Source organism: Sceloporus occidentalis, unplaced genomic scaffold (genome assembly GCF_023333645.1).
Source record: "Sceloporus occidentalis isolate IW3139 unplaced genomic scaffold, rSceOcc1.0.p SCAF_18, whole genome shotgun sequence".
NCBI classification, from domain to species: Eukaryota; Metazoa; Chordata; class Lepidosauria; order Squamata; family Phrynosomatidae; genus Sceloporus; species Sceloporus occidentalis.
This window is the reverse complement of record NW_028316998.1, coordinates 9,126,828-9,154,079: the sequence shown is the minus strand read 5'-3', so window position 1 is coordinate 9,154,079 and position 27,252 is coordinate 9,126,828. Positions and strand designations below refer to the sequence as shown.

Sequence of the window (27,252 nt, the reverse complement as noted above, 5' to 3'; positions counted from 1 at the left end):
CAATTGGCATCAATCTGATAACCCTAATGTAGCCAGTGCCAATTGAGCGTATTCTGCAACCTGAAAATTAAGTAAGTGTTAATAATAACATGGTATGCAAAATAAAACTAATTTGAGGATGGTACTAGGATGTGTGATGTTGGGCCTTTCCAGTGTTAAGTGTTGCAGAAAGAGGAGGATTAAATTGTCTAGCGACATAAGGGATGCAACATCTCATGTTTTTGTTTTTGTTTTTTCCTCCATAAGGCAAAAAGGCTTCCAACAATTAGAAGATCAACCCTAAATATATATATGAAACCACAGTGAAGCTGACGATTAAAATGTGAAGACCTAACATGTTGAGTGAAATTCTATTACAGCATTTAGTAAATTTAGTTTACAGGCTTTACAATAAAATTGTTAAGCAGATTGTTATGCATGCAGTTGGTCTTCTTTCTTAAAGACTTGAATTATCGTAAAAGTACAATACTCACGCACCATCTCTTCCTATACAAAAAAGTAAGATTCCTCTTATAAGCATGTTCTTGGTGCTACCACTTTTGTCTTTTTAGTTGATCGTGTTTCTCTTACATGTGACGGGGAATAGATTCATTTGTTTATGATATTAAAGCTGTGTATTTAAGCCTAAGGGAACTTCAGTGCAGCAGATGGCACTGTTGGCATGGTCTAAAATTCAAAACATGTAGGAGAAAAACAAAAAGTGGATATAAACTCTCAACATAAGTGGAGTAACCTAGAATGCTGGGGTCTTCATATCCGTCTAGGTATCCTGTTTTAGATCTAGATGGCTGGGTCTCTGGACATGTAATTGCTCATGCATGAAATCAAGCGTAGTTATATTATGAGCTACGTAGCTACTGTATTCCACCGGTCCCCCCCAAAAATGCATCTCATAATGTAACCAAAATGTTTACAAAAATAGTCCTATATCATGATGTAAATTAAAAAAAAAAGATAAAATAATAAGTTCACCAAAAAGAGTAAATGCTAAGGCCAATTTGGGTATGGCCAAATGTACATACTATTCCTGATCCAGGATGATTCCAGAATGAAGGTTTCAAAAGCAAAATATGGAAAGCCCTGCAAATTTTTATAGGTTACTTGTTTTGTACCTCAGTCTTGGAAATGGTATCCCATATCATAAACTAAGAATCTGTTTATACTTTTGTTTGTGTGTGCTATTTCTAATATAAATATATATATATATATTACACACAAACACCACAGTTCAAAAGTTTGGAGTCCTTTAGAAATGTCCTTGCTTTTTGTAAGAAAAGCAAATTCCGTCCATTAAAATAACATGAAATTGATCAGAAAATGTTGCGCTGGTGGTCTAATGGTGTGGGTGTGGGGGACATTTTCTTGGCACACTTTGGGCCCCTTAGTACCAATTGAACATCATATAAATGCGACAGCCTACTTGAGTATAGTTGCTGACCTTGTCCATCCCTTTATGACCACACCCATCTTCTGATGCACCATGTCACAAAGCTCACATCATCTCAAACTGGTTTCTTGAACACGACAATGAGGTCACTGCACTCCAATGGCCTCTAGAGTGACCATATCTCTATCCAATAGAGCACCTTTGGGATGTGGTGGAACGGGAGATTCGCATCATGGATGTGCAGCTGACAAATCTGTATCAATTGCGTGATGCCATCATGTCCATATGGACCAAAATCTCTGAGGAATGTTTTCAGCACCTTGTAGAAAGTATGCCACGAAGAATGAAGGCAGTTCGGAAGGCAAAAGGGGGTCCAACCCAGTACTAGCAAGGTGTGCCTAGTAAAGTGGCCAGAGTGTGTACACCTTATTAGGTACACCTTGCTAGTTTTCACACATCATAGGATTCATAGGATGCCAGACGTCCCATCAAAGAACACTAGAGGGTAGACAGACACCTCTGCCGCATCAACCTTGGCTACTGCTGAGGGATCCTACCAGCCGCTGCGCCATAACAGACAGTGGAACATTGCTTTCTAACCCCATTGCTCAAAGGGCTACTGACCAGATTGTGGGGATCTTGGATAAGACACATGACATGGGGTACATTGGTCTTACTATTGGCATTGTCCTGATTTAATTCAAACAGTTAACAATTCTGTGAATTAATTTGATATATTTTTATACAATCAACAAATACTACTGCTGGATATCCACCGTGTATTTGCTAATCTGTTGTGATGTTTTTCACCTAGTCAAAGTAATATTAATATTAATTCATGGTTTGCAAATATTCATATGTCAGTGACCTGGATGTGGCTAAGGTTTCATTTTTAAAATGAATTTGGTTTAAACGTTTTTCACAATACTATAAAACGTATGTTTTGCAACAAATATGCTGGAGTCCTAAAAAAGCACTCTCTCACTTGCGTATGTTCTCCATTACCTTCTTATTTATATCTTGAACTAAAAAAGACTTTGCATTAACCACTGAAAAACAATTTAAAAACCACAAACTTAGTGGTTTTCACAAGAACAGACTAGAAATCTTTTTTTTTTTTTTTAAGATAATTGCTGTTTTCAGAAATATCCATTATGTTTGTGGATTGTGTTGAAGTCTTGAGCCCACACGGATCTAGACTACTAGTGAAGATAAAAGGCATTTATTGCACTAATGGATTTGTAATTGTCAGTACAATTCGGCATGTTGGTTGTCATGGTTACCTGAAGAGGAAAAATAAAAGTCAAATGACAGCGGATTGGAGGCAGGGAGGCTGAAGGAGGGTGTATGTGTGTAGGAAACTATATGCATGTTTTTATCTAATCTGCTAGTATTTCACCTTTTAACAACAAAACACTACAGAGATATTTTCCATGACTGGCTTCCACATTAGCTAATGAGTTATTTGTTGGAATGAATCAAACTCTATTAAAGCAATGATGTAATATGTCGGGATGTTGGGATGTCCTATGTCGCCGTAAGGTGTGTTAAGTGATACAGAGCCCAGGCTAGGGTCACTTATTAGATTTTGATACAATGTGGGAGTTCCCAGTAGTGAAGGACAATAACCTTTGGCAGACATGTCTTTCATGCAGGCCTTCAGATGGATAGTAATGTTCTAAAGCAATGCACAACCTTCAGCTCCTGTTGATCCATAACCTACATCTTCAGAGCATCATGCCTAGGCTAAGACCTCTACCTAAGAATGAAGTTTTCTTGTGACTCTGATCACTTGCCCCATGGCATCACATCAAAGAATCTCTATTCCCTTTGTTTACTCTGATCAAGCTGGGACACTATACTTCCTTAATCCTCCTTAACCATTTTGCTGCTTTTGGCAGGATTGCGACAAACTGCCTCTTAAGCGTCCGTCTCTGCCCCTTAAGCACTGCCATGCTACATATTCCTTCAGTGTTTCTGTGGCTGGCTATATCTCTTCTTTCGGTTGGCATTCCCAAGTGTTCAGTTCTGTTCTTTCCTTATACACATTTTCATGGAAGTTTACTACTAGTATTAATATTTTAGCCCTCAGTCCTAAAACAACTTCACATACTTCATGATTGTTCATCTGTTTCACTTCCCTTCAACCACTTACTAGATTGTAAAGCTGGCAAGATCAGGGTCCTCTTCTCCTTTTGTACCAGTTTGTTATGGTGTTTGATTTAAAATGATTTTACTTGACTGTTGTAAAGCTATGGAATCTGCTAGCGCTATATAAATAAATGTAATGCATGTCCCTTTTTAGCATTGATAACCCCGTTCCTGTAGATCTCCATGTACTTCAAAATCTCCTAGGTCATCTTGACCCTCTCTTATCTATCGCATCAGTTGAATTGATTGTGTTCTATACGGCAACAGAGCTAGTTGCTTGGATTTCACTGGGGTCGATTCTTGAGCTATATGTGCATAAAATTAGATGTAAGACGTCACAGGCCATGTTTAATGAGAACCAAGCAACAGACAATAGAAAGAGCAATAAGGGTTTGGTTTATTACAAAATACCGGATGCATCAAAATAGATTAATAGTATGCACCACCCAGTGTTTAGTGAATAGCCCTAGTACTAGGCTAGGTCTGTTGGAGAAAAATAAATGCATAGGGCAGGCCAGCCACAGAAGACAGCAGACAGCTAGCCCACAGTATGGAAGAAGAGTTGTGGTCACTGGGAGATCCTCTTGTGATTCGAGTCAAAATCCATCCCTCACTTTTGGTGGTTGTGGTGCTCTACAGATAATTTAACCGATAGCCTGATTTGAGCCATCTCTTCTCTTGTCTGCCCCAGATCCCTGCCTACTCTGATGCCCACCCTACTCCACCGTGCCCCCAGAAAGAATGAAGATATGGGCAAATGTTTTTTTTCATTGCTCTCATCAGTATGGTGTCATAATTAGCTCCATCAGACACTGGCTCACATTTCATTTCAGCCACATTACTGACCCTCAAAGCGATCACCCCCCCCCCCCCAAAAAAAAAGACAGGCCATGCAATTTATCATTGCTTACATCCTCTGTAAGCAACTTGTTTTTGCAGTTAACTTTACAATGAAGATGTTCATTTAACAGATTAAAGTTGCAGATTATTTCCAAAGCAGTTTTCCTAAGGCATTTTTCCCTACAAAGCTCTATTTAAATACTGCCGAGCTAAACTACTCTACATAGTGTAAACATTCAATGCACATTGTACGAGAAAAATAAAAATGCCCACGCAAAGTCACTTTGAACATTGGTCTTTATTAAGGATTAGTAGTAACCTGACTTCACCAGTTGAAAAATATTTGTAAAATAGTTAGAAAGCTTTTTATTCGAGTAATCCGGAGGACGCCGTAATCCCCAACACAGCATTTCTAAACAAAACCACCATGAGCAGCAGGTTTCACAGTTACCTTTTGCATGGATATGATTTAGGAAACAGACATCTTACTCAAATTGTACATAAAGCACGGTGTATCTTGAGCACTTGTTCAGGACAACTGACCACTTTAACATGGACACAGAACTTTCCACTATGTACTTGTGGCAATTACTCAGAGACTGCAAAAGCACTTAGATTTGTACAATTTCGCATCATAAAACAGCCTCCAAATCGCCCTTTTTTGCAGCAACGCAATCCCCAAGATACTGAATCACATGGTTTGATTCCTTTTTCTTCCAGCCCCTACTATTTTGAGATATTTTAACGGATCCACTGGTCTGCATGAGGACGGGAGATTATGGGGGCATCTGAGCCTGAACTAGAACACTATATTGTCTATCTAGCAATGTTAAATGTCACATTTTTGCAACTAAACGCAAACAGGTTCCCCGTTGCTAATATGATATAGATTTGCAATCTAGATCTCATCCTGATCTTATTTATATAAAATATAGGCACAATGTTCCAAGATGAAACGTTTTTGAGTTTAGCAATCGGAGGTGGACTTTGTGGGGAAAGTACTGCTTCTTCACTGACTTAAAAGAAAAAAAATGCATTATGGAAACGAGTATTGTGTTTTGTGTTACCGGGGGTAACAGGCACATCTTAGCCACTGATGGCTGTTGTCCTAACAACCAAGTAAAAAAACAACAAAACAAAAAAAAAAAACAGGAAACCTACAGTTCACACTTCAAACCCCAATGGTTTATGCAAACAAGGCAGCTACTATGGTTGTCAGGATTTAAGTGTTAAGGTTCTTGGGGAGAATGCTAATGACCCGGGAGCCATTTGTCACCTAACCTGTTGTCGTACAATGGGTAGACACCAACTTCAAAATCAGTTCTTCTTAAAAATCCCCAGACCAGCGATGGCAAACCTATGGCATGCGTGCCACAACGGGCACACCAAGGCCTCTGTTGTGACACGCAGCCAGGTTGCCGACCGACAAGTTATATATTTAAAACTAAAACAACAAAAAAACATCCCAAAAATACGGGTAGCGCGAGTTCTGTTCATACAGACCTCAGTTTCACTGCTCCCTCACGAAGTGCGCTGCTATGATGATGTCTTGTCCCAGCACTCAGCACGGAAACAGAGGTTTGAGAAACAGACCTCATGCTCCCACCACAGGAATAAGCAATGGTAAGAGATGGGGAGCAAGAGGAGAGATAAAGAGTGATGAAGAGTAGAGATGGTAAGAAAATGGAGAGATAAAAAGAAAGATAAGGGAGATAAGGAGAAAAAGGAGCGATGGAGAGAATGGGAAGAGACCGTGGTAGCAGCACATGGGTTCTAACTGAGAAGCCACTGAACACTTTGCTACCATCCTGCTTAAATATACTTCTGTATATTTACAATAAACAGGACATATGCAAGTCTGGATTTAGATGAAACAGGATGGGTGCAAGTAGTTTGGTGGCTTCTCAGATGGAACCCATGCGCTGCTGGCGCTGCCCTTTCCTTCCTTAAGATAGGGGGGGGAAAGGGTTAAATACTTAAAATTGTTGCATTCATCCCTAAAAGAAATATATATATATGCAAAATAAACGGTATCCGTAGGAAAGTGTGTGTGTGTGTGTGTGTGCGAGTATATGTTTATGTGCTGTGTGTTATGGTTTTTTTTCTGGAGAATGCAGTGTTGGCATTTTGAGGTCTGCAAGTTGGTCTCATGCAGAAAATTGGGCAATCCGGCCCAAAAACATTCGCCATCACTGTATTAAGACTGTTATTAACAGTGGTTGCACTTTATTCCAGCTATTTGAAACAGTATGAGTCCTAACACACAAAAAAAAACTGTTGACAGTTTCACATCCAAAGTTTACACTAAACCCCGAATTGTATTTAAAAGGACTGTAGTATACGTTGTTATATTGTGATGTTATTTTTCATCAATATGTTATCACCTGTATCAGAGACGCAATAACCTGGAGCCCGCCTTGCACTTTTCTAAAGAACAGCAGTTTTCTATGGCTGATCTTTGCCTCTTGATTACATTGTAAATGCACAATGGCCCATGGCAAGTGGTGGACAAGCCAACCCAGGAGGAACTTGACTGGTAAATACCCAGCTCACCCTCCTCATGAGGGCTGTGACAACTTATCACCACCATTGCCCTATGCTTTTGGGCAATCAGATCACTACTTAACATTCTGAGGGTTTCTTTATAAGGTGATTGGGGTATGAAAGAAATATAAAACAAAACATTTGTTTAACCAGTAATAAACTGATTACTGTAATAAGAGGTCTGGTTCACCAACACCAACATGACTGTTGCTTTAGATCAGAGAGCTTTTGTTTGAAAGGAAATCTCTCCACATTAACTACACATTACAAGGGGCTGACTCAGCCCTTTTTTGTAGGAGAGGCTCTCTGGGACAGGCCCTTAATAATGCATAATGACATAGGTGAGTTGGAGTGTTCAATTAATTTGCCAACTCAGAGTTTACTGAATAAACCCCAGTTTTTAAGGGAGATGAGGCATGACAATTAGCCAAATGTACAGGAATGAAAGGAATTATTTTCTTTAAATGGCCAATTCATTTTATAGCTCAAACTTTTTCAAAAATACAGCAATCATTATTTTCATCATCAAACTGAACACGGGGTCAGGCACTGAGACTGGACATGTTGCATTGCAAAACATCACATAGCCATATACTCTTGGTACTGCAAATTCGTAAGAGGATAGTGCGCACTCTTTATCATCAAGGCATAATACCTCGGCCCAAAAGCCAGCCCGCCTGAAGCAGATTTTGATTCATACTGTATAACATGGTAGCAGCTGCCTAAAGCATGATGTGACTTTCACAGGAGGTTTGGAACCACAAAAGAAGGTCCACGCACAACATTCTTCGGTCTGATCTGCTGAATGTCTCAGCTTAGTCTTGGACATCAAAGTAGTCTATCCCCGGCTCTTCCCACTTCGCCATATGTGCACTGCTGCTCCCACCATTCCTGCAAGAAAAACATACAGACTTATTATAATAGACGTCCATGCGCGTCCTGCATTTCCTATATACTGTTATCGCCTACATTCTGTGTGGGGATAGACATTTCAAAAACAGCTAGAGGACTTGACGACCCCATAGGGGTATATATATGTGTGTGTGTTTCTATGGAACATACCATTTGCAGTGCATCCTACGAGAGATATCTGAACTCTTAGAGTCTACTAGAGATTATTATTTTTGAAAACCTGTAAAATATGCCACGGCTTGGCCGGCTTGCTTAGGGTACGAAAAGTATAGTCTTGAGTATCTGTGCTTCTACTGCATTAACGACAAGTAACTTTTATATATCTTGCCTGGAATTCATACAGACGAAAGAGTTCTATGTGGAATTGCCACATACAGCATTTTTAAACCAAAGGTGAGCTTAGTGGAAAGCCTTCTAAATGTAGTTACTTCCTGCTCAGGCCCCAGCTGCCTTCAAGTTAGGCCAAAAGTTACAAGGTATAAAGCGGACATACAGTTAGGATAGATTTCCGATGTATACATAGGTTAGTTTTATCCATGTAGATATGGGAAAGCGACTTCCCCACACAGTTTCTTTTTGTACTTTTTGTAGGATATCTATATTAGAACGTGCCAAAAAAACACCACTTTTTTCCTCCTCGAGGATGGCAGTGTTTACCCGTAGATGGCAGTTAATTATAGATTGAGAAATCTGCGCTGAGAATAGGTGTTAGTTAATTTTAACTGGATATACGAGAGGTTTAGACTTTCTATATAAAATTCACAGTTAACATACGTTACACATTAAAAATGTTCATTGACCTCAGTAACCACGCAAAGCAGTTTCATACACTACATGTACACAGAATATTTCAGTACACGTTAATCTGAAGACACAGATACGTGGAGAATGTACTGTTTTGTTCTCTAAACACAGAGAAAATAATGTTGTCTTCTACTCGAAGTATGTAGGGATCCAGCCGAGGATGATCTTACCGTTCAGGTTGATGCCTGTAATGAGCAATGGGTGGAGGTGGCCTCGTCTGCATCTCTCGTTCAATCACAGTCATGAGGGAAACATTTGGGCACATGGATTTGCCTCTGGAAAAAAGTGAAAGCCTCAACTGAAAAGCTGACTACTTAAACTGAGTAACACACGCTCCATAAACAAGAGGCAGTTAAAATGTCCAAATGCAAATTCTCAATAAATACAAATTCCCATAGACTCTTGGCATACTGAATACACCCCTTTCATACCTCCTTATTGCATTAGTATAACTTTTACCAATGAAGTAACATTTATTCTACTAAAAGTAGAAAACACGGATTTCTGGCTTATTAAGGAATAGTCAATCATATAGTATGTGCTGTTCAAGAATGCTTGATCCAGTTTTATATAATTAAAAAAAAAAAAAAAAGTGAGGTCCATTAAACAGATTCCACTTCCCCGCAAACTTACTTGACAGCCGTGATTACGACATTGCGCTTGGGTTCGTTGTCATAACTCACACTCTCCACAAAGTAAACTTCGGCCAGATCGTGAATCATTTTCCGGTGGTCTCTGTTCATCGGCGGAAAGCAGTGGCTTTTTTTGGTTTGCTTTCCCTACATAAAAAAAAAAAAAAAAAAAAAAAAAAAAAAGGTGCAAACCTGACCCGGGATACATACGTTACATATGTGTTTCAATCCCTTCCCACACAGGACTATGCAGTTATGCACATTAAGCAGCAACGGGACAAGCGTAGTGTCAGGAAAAGGTGGAAGAAAAAAGAGAACGAGGATAAAGGTCAACAGAAAACGTATGTTTGTAGATTTGGCTTCTGTGCATTTTGTAATGAGTTTTTCAGTGTTTCTTTGTAATGAAGTCCCTTTAGGATGGATGAATGCTACTGTAATGCTCAGGTTTGTCTAGATTCATATATGTTACACTAGCTGGCCATCACATCTTAATGCACATGGGTAGCCGAGTGTCATAATGATGTTTATGGCACTGCCGAACCAACCAACAGCCAGGCATGCCAATGCTAAACATTTCTAATAAGAGCATCACAATTGCTGTCCACAAAACAGGCAGCTGCCGAAGCTGCCAAGACAGCCAATACCCGGCAAGACAAGCAAGGAGACGGTCGCATGGGCGGCTGAAGCTTTGTGGTAGGTTCTGCTGTAGAAAGAGACCAGAACTTTTACGGGCAGGACAACAAATCCTAAAAACATTAGCCAAGGGAACACACTCAAACAAGTGAAGGCAGGACGTATCCTTTACATACATCTGTCATAAATACCAGGGTACACCCACTCAATATCGGTGGTTTTAGAAAAGAGAAGTGTTGACTCACCTTGTTTACTGCATCCACAAGTGCCTTAATTTCACGTTCTATTTCAGAAACAAATTTTAAATCTTTCCTGCAGATTAAAAAAGAAAACACAAATAGGTTTCGTTTTATTGTTTAGAAAATCATTTTTAAGCCAACTGCTATCACCATCCACAGTAAGAGGAGAGCAGTGTTATTATCGGCTGTTCATTAAGTAAAATAGATTCCATAACTGGCCATGTCCAACTCCAGTGAGAGAAATCGCGATTGATGATCAATCACTACGCAACGTTATCATGCTTTTTGGTTGAATGCGCCGTTTTCAAATGGTAAGCAGGCAAAATCGACAGGGTGAGAACAGAATTTATTGTTGTGACCTCTTTAATTCAAATCCACAAATGCAAATACGTACTGCGTGTTAGTAAATATTCTCCAGTCCAAGAACCCATCCCAAACACAAGATGCAAGATTAAACACGGCCACCAGGTAAGTGTCCAGCTGCGGTACAGATACAGCTCCACTGATGACCAGCCAGCCTTAGACACTTTTTTTTTTTAAGGTTGGTATACTCTAAGGTTGTGGTTTTGACCATTGTCACTTGAGATGAACTTACTTTGCATCTTCCTTCAAGATGTCACTGTACTTGGCTCCAGAACGCGTATTAAAAGGGTCAGAGTTTTCAGAAATATTCAGAGCTTCCGCTAGACGCCTGTAATATAAACGATCTGTAATTATTCCAAATTGTCAAGTCCAAACTACACAACGAGATACGTTTTGGTCTCCCAAGAAGCTCTGGAAATAATGCGCACCAATGCACACTCTCCCCCCTGCAGCTGCACAAAATAAGTATGGAGCACAGCATATATTTTTCCAGATTTAAGGCGAGTGATATCTATCTTTAAGACTTATTGTCATCGAGAGTAAAGATCATCAGATAAACATACATTATGTATTGCTTTGCAGTTTCTAGAGGCTACAAGCTAAATGTTGGATTTAAGGCAAGAAACTGTATAATAAAAACTCTGCATGACCGATTAAACTATTGATCAATAGGGATAACATTGACATGGGTATATGTGTCATTTACTTTGGCCCCCTACCTAGGTTATTTTTTACTTTACTGGGAGGGTGGCGGATGAGTGGAACAGCCCCCTCGGCAGAAGGGGTAGAGGCTAATACAGTGACAGAACTTAAAACATACACGGGGAGGCATGTGACTATCCTGAATCTCTAATGAGACCAAGGCGAGACCGATTAAGGTTTGAGCCTTTACATCAGGAATAACGGGCTGACCGGATGGGCCAAAGAGTTATTATCTGTCTTTAAATATAACTCCGAAAGCACAAATGGAACGGCTTCCTCAAACCCAGGCGGTGTGTGCCATTTAAACAGGCAGGCATTTGCGAAACATCAAATATTCCCCCGGAAAACCATGAAAACCTTTCACTGGATAATAGCCAACCTGCGGCTCCCCATTTCATTTTAAAAGCTGTTAAGGCAGATACAGCAAGCCCATTCTGGCCAGAGCCGACGTTTTCCCCTTACAGAGCACATTACTCGTCCGCTTTGGGTTCTCTTACCTGTTCCTTTCCAGAGCCAGGCATTCTTCATCACACTGCAGCCTAGGTAATCAAAGCCAAACAAAAGCATGTCAAGCAGGGAGACGCTTACAGAAGGGGCGTTCATTTCCAAGGCCAGGTTAAAAAAAACCACTTTTTTTTTTTCCATAACTCCTATTTAATTCGCCTACTTGTTCTGACCTTTTGTAATTATCCTCCAAAAGGTTAGAGCTGAATAAAAATTTCACCGAAAACACTGACAATCACAATAAAACTGGTAGGCATTGCGCGTGATGAAAAATACAGCCACCTACACACATTGTTTCTGCAGAGAGCTCATTCAGATTTGACATGGTAAAGTGTTCATATTACTATCAGCTAATGAAAAAATAATCACACAGCCCATCACAAACCCATTATAAGGATCTTGATCATAAACAGCTTTATTATACCTGGTAACACCATTATTATCACGGAATCCACAATACCATTCATTCTATAAAACAATCCAATTGACCCGATTTGTTTTCTTAGTGACACATTGAACTTTTCATTATTGAGCACAAATGTACTTCAAATGGCATGGAGACAAAGACTCTTTCATGTATTCAGGTTATTATTGTTATTTATTACAGCATATAGCGCGTTTGCATCACGCATTGCTGCAATGAAATATGAGAATAATACGAAAGACCACATAATACATGTATTTTAAGATTTGTGAAACCCACAATTATTTTTTTTGATTTTACTGCTTTAATGGTTATCATGGACAATTCAAGGATTTTTTTTTTGCGCAAAGGAAGTAACTATACTTGTTCATGCCTTAGGGCATACCTCCCAACAGTGATTTTCAGGCACTGTTCTGGCAAACACCAGGTTGGGACATCTTCTGAAGACGTCCCAACCTGCGAAATTGATTGAGGAATTTTGCATACAGATCCCAGATGGGTACCTTCAGTCTTACATGGATGGATTCCCATGGGACCCACGTGGCACTTTGATATGGATGTCAATTTGCCACCCCAAGGCAAGTTCCCTTGGGGGGGGGGGGGGAGTCATGCAAACACCTTGTGGTAGTAGCGCGGCATTAAGGGCAGGATAAGGCTTCTCCATGGTAAGTGACTTATGTGTGCTTCTGGGTGTGTTAATCTGGGTATGTTAGTGTGGTGACTGTGCGTGTAAGTCTCGGTGTGTGCCACACACACACTAACATGAAAAAGTTTCAATACTAACACCATCATAATGGATGTGACCATGGTTTTGGTGTATGAATGTGGGAGGGGGGGCAGGATTTCATCCCTGGATCCAAGTAGCACAATACCTTGGGGCAGTCCTGGAAACCTTGCAGAGCATTTCAACTGAGCACAGAAAGGTGGCTGGACAGGTAAGGCAAGCCGGTGGTCCTGTCGCACATTCAATCAAAAATGTCTCCGAATTAAACACCACCATGTTTAATCATCATGCGGTCTGCATTCTATGTTGTCCCAAGAAAACAGTATGCTAGTGTAGGAAGGTGGTAATAAAAGCATCTTGATGACAAACAAGCTTGTCAACTACTAGACCACTAAAGAGTCTGCTGGTATGGTTGAGGCTCATTTTTCTGCTGTACTGATTTAGCAATACCACAGTACATGAACAGTATACATGAGCACAATTATTCTGCAAATAATCCCTGCCACCATATTCCTAGGTCTGAGAAAGAGAGGTGTCTGAAGCGACAGAGACAGCCTCTGCCCCATCCCATCACCTGGGTGAGAAGACATGCCCAGAGGCTTCGTCCTTCTGAAGACGTGCTCTGGGAAGCCTGGTTAACTGAGCATGTAACAAGGAGAAGCGACCAAAGAAAGACAGAAGTGTGTTTGCAGTCAAAGTTTTCTGTGTCCACTAGATGGTGCTTATGAGCATAATTGTCAATGTATCTTATTCCCATAATGCACTGTCACATAAAGGATTGAATGGTATTGTCATTAGCAGTCATAAAGTTATCTCTGAGAATCATAAGCCATCTGATAAAGAAAATTCAAGATACAAACCTCTCTTAGTTCACAAGCAGGCAAAAGTGGTATGTAGGTGTATTTCTGTCTAATTATGAGTTTCCAGTCATGTGTTTTTTGATGTAATTGACTGTATGTCTGATGATTTGTCTTTCATATTTATCTTTATTTAGTTCTATGGTGTTGATGTAAATGTCTTAGTTGGAACCTGATATGTGCATTAAACATCTGTGAGATAAGAACCTCAGCCTTCTCATTGTGACTAAGAAGAGCAAGAGGAAATGGGGCTGCAGGAAAGGAGAAAGGGACACGGAAGCCGTTGGCGGAGAAGATAGGGGGACACAGCGAGTGAATGTGAATGAAAGTCTGAGAGAGCTTCAATAAAGAGTGACAAGGAATTTAATTTTTGAATAGAAAAGTCCTTAAAAATGTCGTCTGCGCCGAATGGACAGGAAACCAAATTTGTTTTAAAAAAAAAAACGAGTGGACCAAAAACTAAACAAAAACATGTTTTTTGGTATTTTACCTTGTTTGCTTTATTTCTTTTTTGGTAACAAGTCTTCCAATATCCACAGAGTCCCCAAGTTGCATTTCCGTGAGCTTAGCAGCCATAGATATAGCAGCGATTCTGGAAATCAAAACATATAAAGCATATAAGCCACTTTATTACATTCAGTCTTCCTGCCATTTTATCCCTGGCATTAGCTGTACTGTGGACTAAAACAAATGGACTTTTAGAATAAAAAAAGGTTTCCCCAATTTTCACAAAATTACAGTCACAATAGTGAATTGTTATATTCTCATGTATAACTCCCATCCCAACAGTGTTAGACTTACAATTCCAATATATACAAGGCCCCTGCAGTTCATTTTTACGGCAGGACTGAATTTTAACCACTAGATAATTTTTTACATAAAAATGTAACATGCAAACAATGCAACTTTGACATTTGTGCATTTCCTTCAGCCCCGTCACATATTTTATCTGTTTTAAGTTTTACCGGCGTTGGTGATGCTCTAAACCCCCGTGTCAAGCTCCTAAGAAGTCTTTTACTCTGTAACCCAATGCACACATTATAAATCAAATTTAGCGTAACAACCTTTGATAAGTTGATGATGCTGCTGAGCAAATCATTGTCTCCTTCCTTCTCCCACATTCACACTGAAGTTCAATCTGTTGAGTAAAACAAAGTATTAAGTCTAACGTCACTGCACAAACTTTGCAGATCAATTTAATACAGAATGGTGCGTCTATATTAAAAGAAACCTTAACTGTTCCTGGCTGCCAACGGACTCATGGTAGAAGCAGCAGCCCTCCTCCTCCTCCTCCTCCTCCATCGTTTTATAATTCTTGCTATTGGTTGGCTGCTTAAACCAATGGGAGAGTCTTCTGCACGTGCGCAGAGGGTCTGAGAAGACCTTCAACCAGAGGTATGTATACTATGAGCAGGGAGATGTCTTCAACCGAACACATCTCCTGCACAGAAAAAAGCTGAGGGATGGGAAAAGGGGGCTAATGCATAAATGGGGGATTCTGCAGAATCCCTCTATGGATTAATTTAAGAGAAACCACTTAATGTAAAGGAACCAGACAGCCATCATATGCATTAAAGTGCCCATCACAACGAGAGTATCCCTTTAAAATCTGCGGATTTGCGTGGTTTTTCTTCCCATGCCATCTTTCTTTCATGTGTGGCGGTCAACGTATGCCATTAAACAGTATCAATGTTGTTCCATTTAAACAAGAACACATTCCACATGACAATGCACCTGGCCATTTCTGTCCATTTAGCGAGTATGGAGAGATTAGAAAGAAAATGAATATGACTAAACCAGGATTAAGGAAAGCAAATTGTACTTGCAATAAGTAAACAACATAATACATTTGATTGCTACTTGTGGAGGCTTTTAAACCAGGGTCAGCATTCACATACAAATCTCAAACTTAAATAAAAAAAAAAGGAAATTCTATGCATTATGTATTACAATACCTTTTATAAAACCAGTGCTGCGGATTTGCTTGCAGAGCAATTACATTCGCCAAAACGCTTTGTGTACCACCTTCTACTTGTTTCAGCAGGCTTTACATATGCGGATTTTCCATAGCGTATGGAAATGTTAATGCTTAATTAATTACAGCAATCATTTTTAAGATGTTCAGTACAAAGCCAGATCTAGCAGTCAGCGTTGAGCCTTACGTAATGAAGAAGCCCCACTATGAACCTAACACGGGGTGTGTGGAGTGGATTACCATAGCGCTGCACGCAGAAGGTGGACAGGGCTGCACCGGGTGACAGGGTGCCAAGCACGGGTGGCCACAGTCTGGCCTCGGCAGGGTACACGGCTGCTTGCAGTCTTCATCGATGAGGCACTCTCCTTTGTGACAGATCCTCTTACATTTGTGCATGGCACATTTTAACATCTGGTTGCAGCGCAGACCACATGAGATGTCACTGAGGTGACACGGGATATTGTTTCTAATCTGTGGGAAAGAAGACAGTGAAATCCTCAATAGGGAAAATTCCTTCCTCTCCCATACTAGCCCTTAGCGTGTCGTCCTACATATCAGTGGATGGAACGTAAAATGTTATTAATTAAAGCTAATTGAGCCGAAAAACCTTAGTTTCATCCCTTTTCTCCTTCGGGACACCAACATGCCTACTTGTTAATATACATTCATACACATAGAGACTCTACCAATGTCTCTTGCGTGCTAATTTCAAAACTGAGAGATATGGAATAGATACATTCTGAAAATGGGCTTTGGTCACACAGCTTTAAGAATATTGTTGAACACGTGCAAAAGTGTGTTGAGCGTCCAAACCACCACCATGAAACCCACCAAAAGCAGTTCATGAACAGATAATAAGAGAGCAGCTGGGCCATACCCATTCTGCTCCTGGAACCTGCTGCTGATATATAAATAATGTATAAAAATAATAATATTTCAGGTGCCATTAATCTGGCACTTTACAGACATGCTGCTGAAATGTGGGATATTTTATTTTGGTAACATTTTATTAAGAAAAGCTTAAAAATGTTCCCCGAGACAACAAGGGATATAGTGCCTATTATACAAATAGTCAGGTGAAGAAGTGGGAATTCTCACAGCAAAAAGAAAAATCTGACGCGTAAACCTTACAATGCAAACACAGCGGTGGCATAAATGAAACATTTATTCCACGCGTATGATGCGCATCAGACAGCACAGTCGTGATGGAAAGCCTGCTTTGTTTAAAGCATTACGGTTTCCATGGAGATTCCCTTCTTTAGGAGCATCTGACAACCAAGCCATATTACCAACTTCTGTAGCTGTTCATGATCAAATCCAAGCGACATAATTCTTTCTATGCCATTGTTCCGGAACCTCCAAGAAAGATCCCCAGTGTGTGTTGTCGGCAGGAGCACTGCAGCCCTGCGTGTCCGAGAGTCTAGATTTATGGTTATAAACGTGTATGTCACATCCGCATGCCTCATACATACCCCGTTGTTTCGCAAGCTACCACTTAGATTACCGTGGGCAAAATATGGTAAAGTCACCGGACGCTCAGCCATACATTCAGATGCCGATAGAAAGCAGCGGTGCTTACCTCGTGCTTTCCCATACACCATTTCTGGGTAAGGTATGTGCAAGGGGGACACTTCTCCTCGCTGTGACATGAATGAAAAACTGCAGAATTAAATAAAAAGCTATATCAACAAAGTGCTTGAAAACGGACCACTATACTTCATCACTTCAATAAAATCAGAGAAGCCCTGAACTTCAGAAACTTTGTGACCATTTCTTCTTATTAAGAATGCCCTACAACAGGCTGTCATCCCCACCAGAATAGTCTGATTATTGTGGTGTCAAACGGCACATGCAACAGCTGGTTAACAACAAATGTTTTCTTTCCCGCACATACAGGGTTTATGATTTTCAAACGAAATACTTACCCGGATGATCACACTCATGTTGTCTGGTACAAGAGTTTTTACACTCTGGTGGTCTGGTGCCGCAAGGTATCGGAGGAAAAATCACAGACTCCCCACAGTAGCACGTAAGTTCATCAAAACCTTTTAGCAAAACAAAAAAAGATGTCGAAATATATTTTTAAATATCCTAAAACAGCCAATCTACAAACCTAAATAAAGAATAATCAGAACAGTCATTTGAAATATTTATGTCAATTATTTTTTAAACATTATGTTTTGTTTCTCCTATATTGGACTGTGGGGTACCATAGTGAAGCTAAAGCATTACAATTGGCCTTACACCTAATTATTTTTGGAGGAGGGAAACAAATCTCCAAATTCAGAGTGTATGTAGTTAACATTTAAGTCAATCTTAAGGCTCAGTAATCTTCACAAAGAGATCTAAAGTGGAGAATTAGCTCTGTGAGATCAACAAGGAATTTTGTCTCTTCTTGATCAGAGGGCAGGTAAAGGTGGCAAACTTGGGCTAAGCTAGGGATATATAAATGTTAAAGAGAAGCAAGTCTCTAAATCTTTGTCAAATGTTGTTTAAAGTGTAAAATATGCTCTACAGTGAAAGAATAGCAGCAGATCAAATGCAATCGCTCACTTGTTTGCCAGCAGGTCTGACAGTTGCCACGGTGACAAGGCTGATCACATCTGTGAATGCCACAGTTCAGCTTATGTCCACAAATTAAGGAGCACTTGTGTTCTTTGTCCTAAAAGCACAAAACATGCACAATTCCATGGAAAAATAAAAACGCAACAAATTCAAACTCACATAGATACACTCACAGATTCACTTACTATGTATTTTTAGATAGCGCCATCATATTCCACAGCGCCGTACAGCGGGTAAACAGGACATGACATATAGTATATAACATAGCAATCAGACTTACAGAAACAATAGGTGAGGAGGACCCGGCTCAAACAAGCTTCCAATCTAGAGGATTTATAAGCTAGGGGGCAAGAGCCTAGATGAATCATTCACTAGCTCAACTCACGCCTGACGAGAGGGCAATCAATAACAAGCAGCCATGATTAGTTATATTATGTTCTCTAGTTTTGAACGAAGCATTAACCTGCATGCCAAGACAATCATCATTTCTAAGTAATGCTACCAATCAGAGAGGATCAGGGGGATTTTTAGCCCCTGATGGCCCTCCACCTCTGTCTCCAGGTTCCATTACTTAGGCGCACCAGGTACAGAAACGGTTATTGTCATTTTTTTCTCCCTTACATTTAAAAAAAAATAAAAATAAAATACAAGCGCCTTTTCTTATAGCAGCCATGACAGAGGAATCAGTTTCCTGAGCTCTATGCATTATGCTATCTCTGATTCTTAAGCTAATGATCACTTGGAGCAGGTTGCACTAAAAGCATTCTGTATAAATGGTTCTGGGTCACTTCACCACTTATTTTTAATTAATATTGTATTAAAAGATACAATGTATGTGGACACCTGACCATCACATCTATATGAACTGGTTGGTCATCCTATTCCAAAACCATCTGCATTACTATTGAGTTACCCTCCCCTTTGTGGCCATAAGAACCTCCACTCTACCGGGAAGGCTTTCCACAAGACTTTGGGATGTGTCTCTAGGAATTTGTGCCCATTCAGCCAAAAGAGCATTTGTGAGGTCAGCCTGACTTCCAATCTGCATTCCTATTTATGCCAAAGATGTTCAGTGGGCTTAAGGTCAGTGATGTGTACATGCCACTGGAGTTCCTCCATACCAAACTCTCCAAACCTTGTCTTGCTTTGTGCACGAAGCTGCTTCCAGAGGCAGTTTGGGACTCTGTAGTGAGTGAGGCTACAGAGGACAGGCAGTTTTTATATGCTACACGCTTCACGACTCAGCAGCCCTGCTCTGTGAGTGTTTGTGGTCCATCCCTTCATTGCTGAGCTGTTGTTACTCCTAGACACTTCCACTTCACAATAACAACACTTACAGTCTACCAGGGCAGAAATTTCACAAACTGAGTTCTTCAGCACGTCCAATTCTACTGCCAATGTTCGTCTATTGTGGTGTGGCTGAAATACCTAAACTCAATAATTAGGAGGGGTGTCCACATACATTTGGCCATATGGTGTATAATGTATGTGTCGCATATCAGGATGGAGGCTATGGCAGGTTTATTTTTTCTGGTAAGATTACTTTCTTTTTTATTTTTAGACACTTTATTTTCAAGCTGTTAAAACACTAATTTTTTATATAAAGATAATTTAGAATGCATGTATTGATAGTTTTACACTTTATACAGTATCATTCCTGTTCTTTGTGCATAAATCATGACTTCTAAGCAGGGGCGTAACTAGAAGCCTCAGGGCCCCGGTGCGAGAATCTGTTAAGGGCCCCCCCCAACCCAATCTACCCTCCTCTCACACCATCTACCCCCTCTCCCCCCCCTCTCAGGCTATCTACCCTATCCCTACCCCCTTCTATCTACATTTTTTTTTTTTTTTTTATTTACTTTTATTCGCCAACCTGACCCCCCCCAGTTATGCACATCTGCCCCAGGCTTGCCACTCTGCCCCCTGATATGCCTTTTAACCCGCTATATGCCTCTCTGCCTCCAGAAATGCCTTATACCCCTATACGCCATATAATGGGACAGAGTGGCATATAAGGGGGTATAAGGCATTTCTGGAGGCAGAGTGGCATATAGGGGGTTAAAAGGCATTTATAGAGACAGAGTGGTATATAGGGGTTAAAAGGCATTTATAGAGGCAGAGTGGTCTGTCACTCTGCCCCATGATTTGCCTTTTAATCCCCTATATGCCACTCTGCCTCCAGATATGCCTTTTGACCCCCTATATGTCACTCTGCATCCAGAAATGCCTTATACCCCTATATGCCACTCTGGCATATAGGGGGTTAAAAGGCATATCATGGGACAGAGTGGCATATAGGGGGGTATACGGCATTTCTGGAGGCAGAGTGGCATATAGGGGGACACACTTGCATACACACACATGCCGATTTTTTTGTTTTTAACAAATACAAAAAAATATTATACAGTTTGTACAAAAAATACATTGGTTTACTGACCTTCTACTTCTCTTGACTTCCGTCCTCTGGTAGCTGCACACTGTTCTCCTCTATGCTGACAGGATGTCACTGACCTGACATCCGGTGCTGCAGCAGTCTGAGTGCGAGGGGGCGGAGCTTTCACCCCTCACGCTGCTCCCATCACTACGCAGCCATCAAATTGCTGGGAATGTAATCTAAACGGCCGATGTGTGCTGATGCCGCCGGCCGGAGCTACTTTAACACTTTTTTTTTTTTATGTAATATGGCAAGCTGGATCGGCTTGCCATATAAAGTAAAAAAAAAAAAGTATTAAAGCAGAACCGGCCGGCGGCATCAGCACACATCGGCCGTTTAGATTACATTCCCAGCAGTCTGATGGCCGCATAGTGATGGGAGCAGCGTGAGGGGTGAAAGGTCAGTGCGAGGGGGCGGAGCTTTCACCCCTCACGCTGCTCCCATCACCAGCCGTCCATCGCACATGGCTGCTGGGTGCTGATGCTGGCCGGCCGGCGCTGCTTTAATACATTTTTAAAATTTAATATGGCAAGCCGGACCAGCTTGCCATATTAAATTAAAAAAACAAGTATTATAGTAGCGCCGGCTGGCCACATCAGCACCCAGCGGCCACTTAGGTTAGATTTCGGGCAGCCTGGGGGGCAATTGTCCCCCTGCCCAGCCCGCCCCTGGCGCTGGAGGCGGCTTCCAATCCCGCTCCGCTGGACGAATCTGCGGGCCCGCCGGACGAATCTGCGGGCCCACCGGGAAATTTCCCGGTATCCCGGTGGGCCAGTCCGGCCCTGCTTGGGCCCCCTTGAGTGGCAGAACTCCAGGGCCCGGTCGCAGTCGCGACCCCGGTAGTTCCGCCACTGCTTCTAAGGACTTCATTTAGTACACACATGCATAGGGCATTAAACAATTTAAACCACCGTACAGGGAGCCAAAGACATAGTTGTGTTAAAGCTATCTGACTATATTCAGTAAACGTTCTTTGAAGTAACTATTTTACTGATATGACTGAACAAACCCCCCAAAACACAGAGACCTTACCACACAGCAAATATCATTGCATTTATGCCTTCCGCACTGACGCTTCTTATTGCAGCGTTTATCACAGACAAACGTAAGGTCCTCTGCAGAAGAAGAAAAAAAAAAAGAGATACAATCAAGTACTATTTTTGCAAGATTCCCAACAGCTAAACCGAGATGGTTGCGAGGTGATTTATATTGGACTTAAAACTGAAATGTAACATAGGGGGTAGCGAGAAAGTTTCTATTATTTGACACTTATCTACTGCCAATATATTGCTACTCTTTCCAGAGACAAAGAACATCAAAAGCTGATTTCCTGGTGACCATCTGTAAAATCCTACATCACAGCCAACGATTTATCCTTTCCAAAGCCAAGAACTCAGAGGCACTTCACAAACGATGTCCTGTCACCACAGCAGGAGAGTCCTGCTCTACAGTTGTCCGTCTCAGCACGAGTCCACTACGTGTTTTACACAATGTGCATTAATATTGGATAAAAGGAGCTGGATTTACGTTTACTTCCCAGCAAGCACCATGGAGCGCAAACGTGGAATTGAGACAAGCTAACAAATCATATATTACAAATAAAAATCCAACCAACTCATTTGGAAAAATATATTTTTTTTGTATTTTTTTTTTTTTAATGGAGCTTGCAGCGCTATTTATATAAGAATTCCAAGAGTTTCACCAGATTCCTACTTCAATGTCACCTCGTATGCTTTGCATTTATTTTGTGTTGTCAAAAGCTGAAAAATGAGCTTATGATGTGCAGTTGTTTGATGCACAATAGGTTTGTCACCTATATACTCGAGCACTCCTTCTGACCACTGACAACGAATGCACCCATGGTCCACAGGTAACCCCAACTCCATCCCCATCCCCATTCTTACCTTCACTCTGGATCAGCGCACATGGAACTTCCTGTAGAGCAAAACAAAGAACCAAGGAGGTTATGCAAGTTCTCATCTTTACAGCTGTTCCCATGCTAAGCGGATAGCATCACGTAATAGGAATATTGAACATAATAGTAAGAAAGACTTCACGTAGCACACAGCACATTGAATTTAATTCTGCTTTTCCATCCATTGGTGCTACGCAGCAGAGCACAGCAGTAAAAGAAACTGACTTTGTTTTCAGCTTATGGATTTGTTCCATTTCAGGACACTATAGTCACAATTACTGTGTGAACTGTGAGCTATTAGTGGCAACAAATGCGATGTGGTCTGCGTTCTCCACCAGGCTATTTCCACTAATGCACAGGGCTTTTCTAAACACATTCAATGCCCATGTGTTTACAGGTTCATTCAATGACAGGTATTAAGAAAGCGAGATCTATTACGCCAAAAAGCATTTGGACAGCTGGAGCCCTTTTTATAAAAAAACCCAACCTGCTACTTTCTTGACAGCGGAGCAATTTACAGAAATACACAAACAAATGAAGGAGTTACATTTCTTCGAAACACGCGTGTTATGCTCCTGCTGAAAGCCAATTTATTTTTCCGTTACTGATATTAAAGGGTAATATTTTTGTATACGTGTAATGGAGACAATTTTGAACATCATTTCTCCCCCCGATATCACTTGTGCAGGCCTTCCCACCTTGCTCGGCTGTATCTGAATTGCACAAAGCCTACTGCAGATGCACTGATGGAATACTAGCCAGGTGAGTTTACCGAGGACGGGGTTAAAGTAAACTCAAGACAGCTTATGAACCACTCAGCGAGTCCCACGCATTAATGTCTTTCCTGGAATTAAATTTCAATGTAAGAAAAATTCAAACTGCATCTCATGGCATGAAGCGCATGGCTCTACAACACAACCCAGGAGGGAAGTCCTACAGAGAGGTGGGGAAAATGCAACACGCCTATAATTAAAGCTATGCATTGAGTTTAACAAACTAACCAGAAACAATGGGAAAAAAAAAACAAAACAAGCCAATCCTATACCTTTGTTTTGAAGCCGCACCGGCAAGATATGTTAGAGGTGCGGGAACAAGGGCCGCATTCGCCTTCGTGACAGAGGTTCTCACAGGTGTGAATAAAATCTGAGTGGGAGAAATTGAAGAAATTAAAAATGAGGGTCATTTTTTTTTTTTTTTTTTTACACTATATATATCCTTTTCTGGAAAAAGCAGATTGTATGTGCCCAACAACTCACGGCTTGTATAAAGTACCCAACACAAAGTATGGGTAATTATTTGGACGTTATTGAAGTCAATATTTCACAGTTCAGTATACGTATTTTAATAACGTCAGGGCCTATGCACTGGTCTCATTAACGGCAGTGTGCCAACAACAGTTACTGTCATGGATCCAACTGTCACGGTCTGCAAGCAGGCTCTACTTACCATGAGAGCCACAAGGCAGAGGCTTGCCACAGGTTTTTCCACAAGAAGGTATAGGGTCCATGCAGGTCTTCCTGTCCACACACCCCAGCTCCAACAGTTTGCTCAAAGGCGTCTGTCCGCAGGGGCAAAAACGGACAACCTGAGGGAGCCGAGGACATGGCTGGCAAGGCTGAGGGTGACAAACTTCAGTACAGCCATGCTTCCCACAGTTCAGTTTCCTGCAGGCGGAAAAACAAATGCCAAATCTGTCCCAAGAAGCCTACGGATAGGATTATGTCCATAATTGACACATTTACAGTTTTGTGACATGTTATCACTGCTCAAAATCACAATATGAATAAGTTTATTCATTTATTTTTGCAATTCAACAACTAGCCAAAATGTTATAAAAAAAATGAATAAAAAATGATTAATTCTGTATAGACAAACGAACAAGCCCATTAACAGAGCTGGCCAATACATTGGTTATTTAATAAAAAAGAAAACCTAATGCAAAGTTCTACCAGAGCTTTATTGTCATAGCACCCAACTGAAGAACAGAATTATAGTATTATTATATTAGTTTCTTATTTACCTATCATCAACAGATTCACACAGCACATTATACACTAAAATGGCATTGATCCAGAATGAAAGAAAATGCATAGGACATTGGTGCTTCTGTCAGGGACAACAGAAGAGAGGGACTTGGGAGTAAGTATTGCTGAGAACTTTAAGGGTAGGCAGGCAATGCAATAGAGCTTCGCAAAGTGCAAGTTGTTTCGCTAAGGCCATTAGCAGCAAGAAGGGGGAGGTAGTTCTGCCACATTACAGATCTCTGGTCAGACCCCAGCTATTGTATTCTATTCTGTACAGTTCTGGAGGCCCCATCACCTGGAATACATTGCCATATTGTCAGGAAGAAGGGCTCCTAAAACGGTGAATGATTTTGGAGGATTGAAATTATCAGCAGAGACTAAGGGAGCTCAATATCTATAGCCTGGAGGATAGAAGAGGGGATGTGATAGAAGCATTTAAAGGGCAGAACTCCCTGTATGCACTTACCCCTTTCCTCACGCCCCAGCTAAATACCGTCTAGGAGACAGGTTCATCTCCCTGCACATGATGTACTTACCTACAGTCAGCCCTGGGGTCTGCTGTAGGAATGCCCATGTGGAAAGTGCTTCCATTGATTTCAATAGGAGCAGTTTTCCATTGCTAACTAGCTGCTGACTAGGGGTGTCAGGAACATTAAACTGTTCCTTTAAATGCAGGTTATTTCTAAAACTAGACGGTTAGAGGCTTAAATGTAATGTAAGGAAGCTTTACTTTACTGAAAGGGTGGTAGATGAGTGACATAAGGTCCAATGGAAGTGATAAGAATTTAAATATGCATTGAGTAAGACAAATGGCTACCCTGGATCCAAGACAAGGACCAAGGACAGATTAAGGTCTTTACATCAGCAAAAAACAGGCAGACTAGATGGATTGAATTGTTCTTATCCGATGACAAATTCTAGGTTTCTAAGACACCGCTTGCTACAGTTTACAACCCGTTTCGCTGCTTTGCGGTAAACAAATTTCAGACTGTCCAGTAGAATAACTCCCAATCTGTAAATGCAATCCACAAAACATTCTGCATTGGGTAGATTACTGAAACAATTAGGCATGGTGATACCAACGTTTTTTTTTTAATCTACCGACGTTAGTTGGTTTAATTAAGGTTACATATAATGAAAGTTGCATACACGCTGCGTAGACAATTTATCGGCCACACGATATAAAACGAACATCTATACAAGACGATGTTGAGCCTTACTTGCCGCAAAGTTTCTGGCAGGAGAAGTTTCCAAATCCATCGTAGTTATCTTTGTCTGTTCCACACGGCACATCCCGGGAACTCCCACCACAGTAGCATGCTGGCAACAAAAAGAGAAAGCTATTGAAACAAGATATAGTTCCATGTGTTGGAACCAAACATAAGCTTGGGATCCTCTATGCAAAGCAATTAACTATGCTGTCAAATGAGTAAGGAATGTGGCTATACAATACCCAGGAATTAAACAATAATATACTATTTTAACCACACTTGTGTTCTTTGCGTACTAGCGGAAGGATGCCGGCCAAACCATGTCAAGAGGTAAAGCAGATAAGCAGAGTTTACAAAGAGAGGAGCCTTCAGATACAAGCCTATGAGAGCCGCTGCTAGGCACTGTTATTTATTCACAACGGGTAAGATTAACCAGCACCTACTTGGGGTACATGAATGACTTGGTCATTGCAACCAAGGGAGCATTCCCCACGTAAACTGGGGATGTTTCTCCTTCTCAACAATGAAAAGTTATAGGAGATGATAAGTCAATGACATATCTTCTGTAGGAACACCAAGGTTACAAATGAAAGCAGTGCTGATGGGGGATGAAGTTCATACCCACTAAGTTTTTATTTTTAAAGATAGCAACTCTTTACACAAGTAGCTAAGCAATGTGTACCGGTCATTGAAGCGACAGGGAAACTTTGCATTTCGGATAGAAGAAAATTTGCGGTGACATTATTGCTGCTGGTTTCTTAATAATATTAACCCGATAATAACGCAGGCAGTGTCAGCTCTTACCTTGATGTATAATTTGCTGGCACGCGGGGCATTTCCCGGCGTGACACACCTGAGTACAGCTGTGCTCCCCGCAGTTTAGCAGAGTCCCGCAAACATCACTACAGTGCATGGTAGAGGACAATCCACAGCGAACAGACTGGCTGCAAGGAACACAGCAATTGTTATTCAAAAGACTAATTCCTAAAGAATAATAAGAATAATAAAAAACAAAAACAAAGAGAAGATATTCTTATTACCCTTAGATTACCCTCATCCCATTTTTCCTCCTAACAACTTTGAGGAGTAAAATGTTCACTTGCTGCCTAATATCTCGCACCCAGTGACAGCTGCCATGATAACAAGATCGGTGTATATGTACTTATTTAAAAACACACACACATACACACACGTATACACACTTTCATTCGTAAACTTGCTACTATGGAAAGCCGATGGTGAGTGGTGGCAACTCATGAGCATCACACCAGCCACCTTAAACACTTCAATTAATATAATGGCGGAGTATCCCCTTAATTATGCTGCATTGTAATTACATGGAGTCAAGCATCAGAGCCCCCAATATTTCAGACTCCTCAAAGGTCTTCATTGCATTCTGCTGAGCTGGAGAG

At 40.9% G+C, this 27,252-nt stretch overlaps 1 protein-coding gene across 1 annotated transcript in view; it reads right to left on the bottom strand.

Moving 5' to 3' along the window:
- Positions 1 to 7,737: 7,737 nt before the first annotated feature.
- The window catches only part of LOC149302583 (transcriptional repressor NF-X1-like), a 28,672-nt gene continuing 9,157 nt past the window's right edge, over positions 7,738 to 27,252 (bottom strand). Inside the window, exons 6-23 of the mRNA XM_089482291.1 lie at positions 26,645 to 26,784; positions 25,850 to 25,949; positions 24,052 to 24,269; positions 23,651 to 23,748; positions 22,595 to 22,625; positions 21,723 to 21,805; positions 18,245 to 18,353; positions 17,617 to 17,736; positions 17,271 to 17,350; positions 15,932 to 16,162; positions 14,781 to 14,854; positions 14,207 to 14,308; positions 11,705 to 11,746; positions 10,738 to 10,833; positions 10,149 to 10,215; positions 9,272 to 9,417; positions 8,809 to 8,913; positions 7,738 to 7,813 (exon numbers count right to left, since the gene is read on the bottom strand). Coding sequence (XP_089338417.1) covers positions 7,738 to 7,813; positions 8,809 to 8,913; positions 9,272 to 9,417; positions 10,149 to 10,215; positions 10,738 to 10,833; positions 11,705 to 11,746; positions 14,207 to 14,308; positions 14,781 to 14,854; positions 15,932 to 16,162; positions 17,271 to 17,350; positions 17,617 to 17,736; positions 18,245 to 18,353; positions 21,723 to 21,805; positions 22,595 to 22,625; positions 23,651 to 23,748; positions 24,052 to 24,269; positions 25,850 to 25,949; positions 26,645 to 26,784 — 1,918 coding nt within the window. The remainder of the gene's footprint in view (positions 7,814 to 8,808; positions 8,914 to 9,271; positions 9,418 to 10,148; positions 10,216 to 10,737; positions 10,834 to 11,704; positions 11,747 to 14,206; positions 14,309 to 14,780; positions 14,855 to 15,931; positions 16,163 to 17,270; positions 17,351 to 17,616; positions 17,737 to 18,244; positions 18,354 to 21,722; positions 21,806 to 22,594; positions 22,626 to 23,650; positions 23,749 to 24,051; positions 24,270 to 25,849; positions 25,950 to 26,644; positions 26,785 to 27,252) is intronic.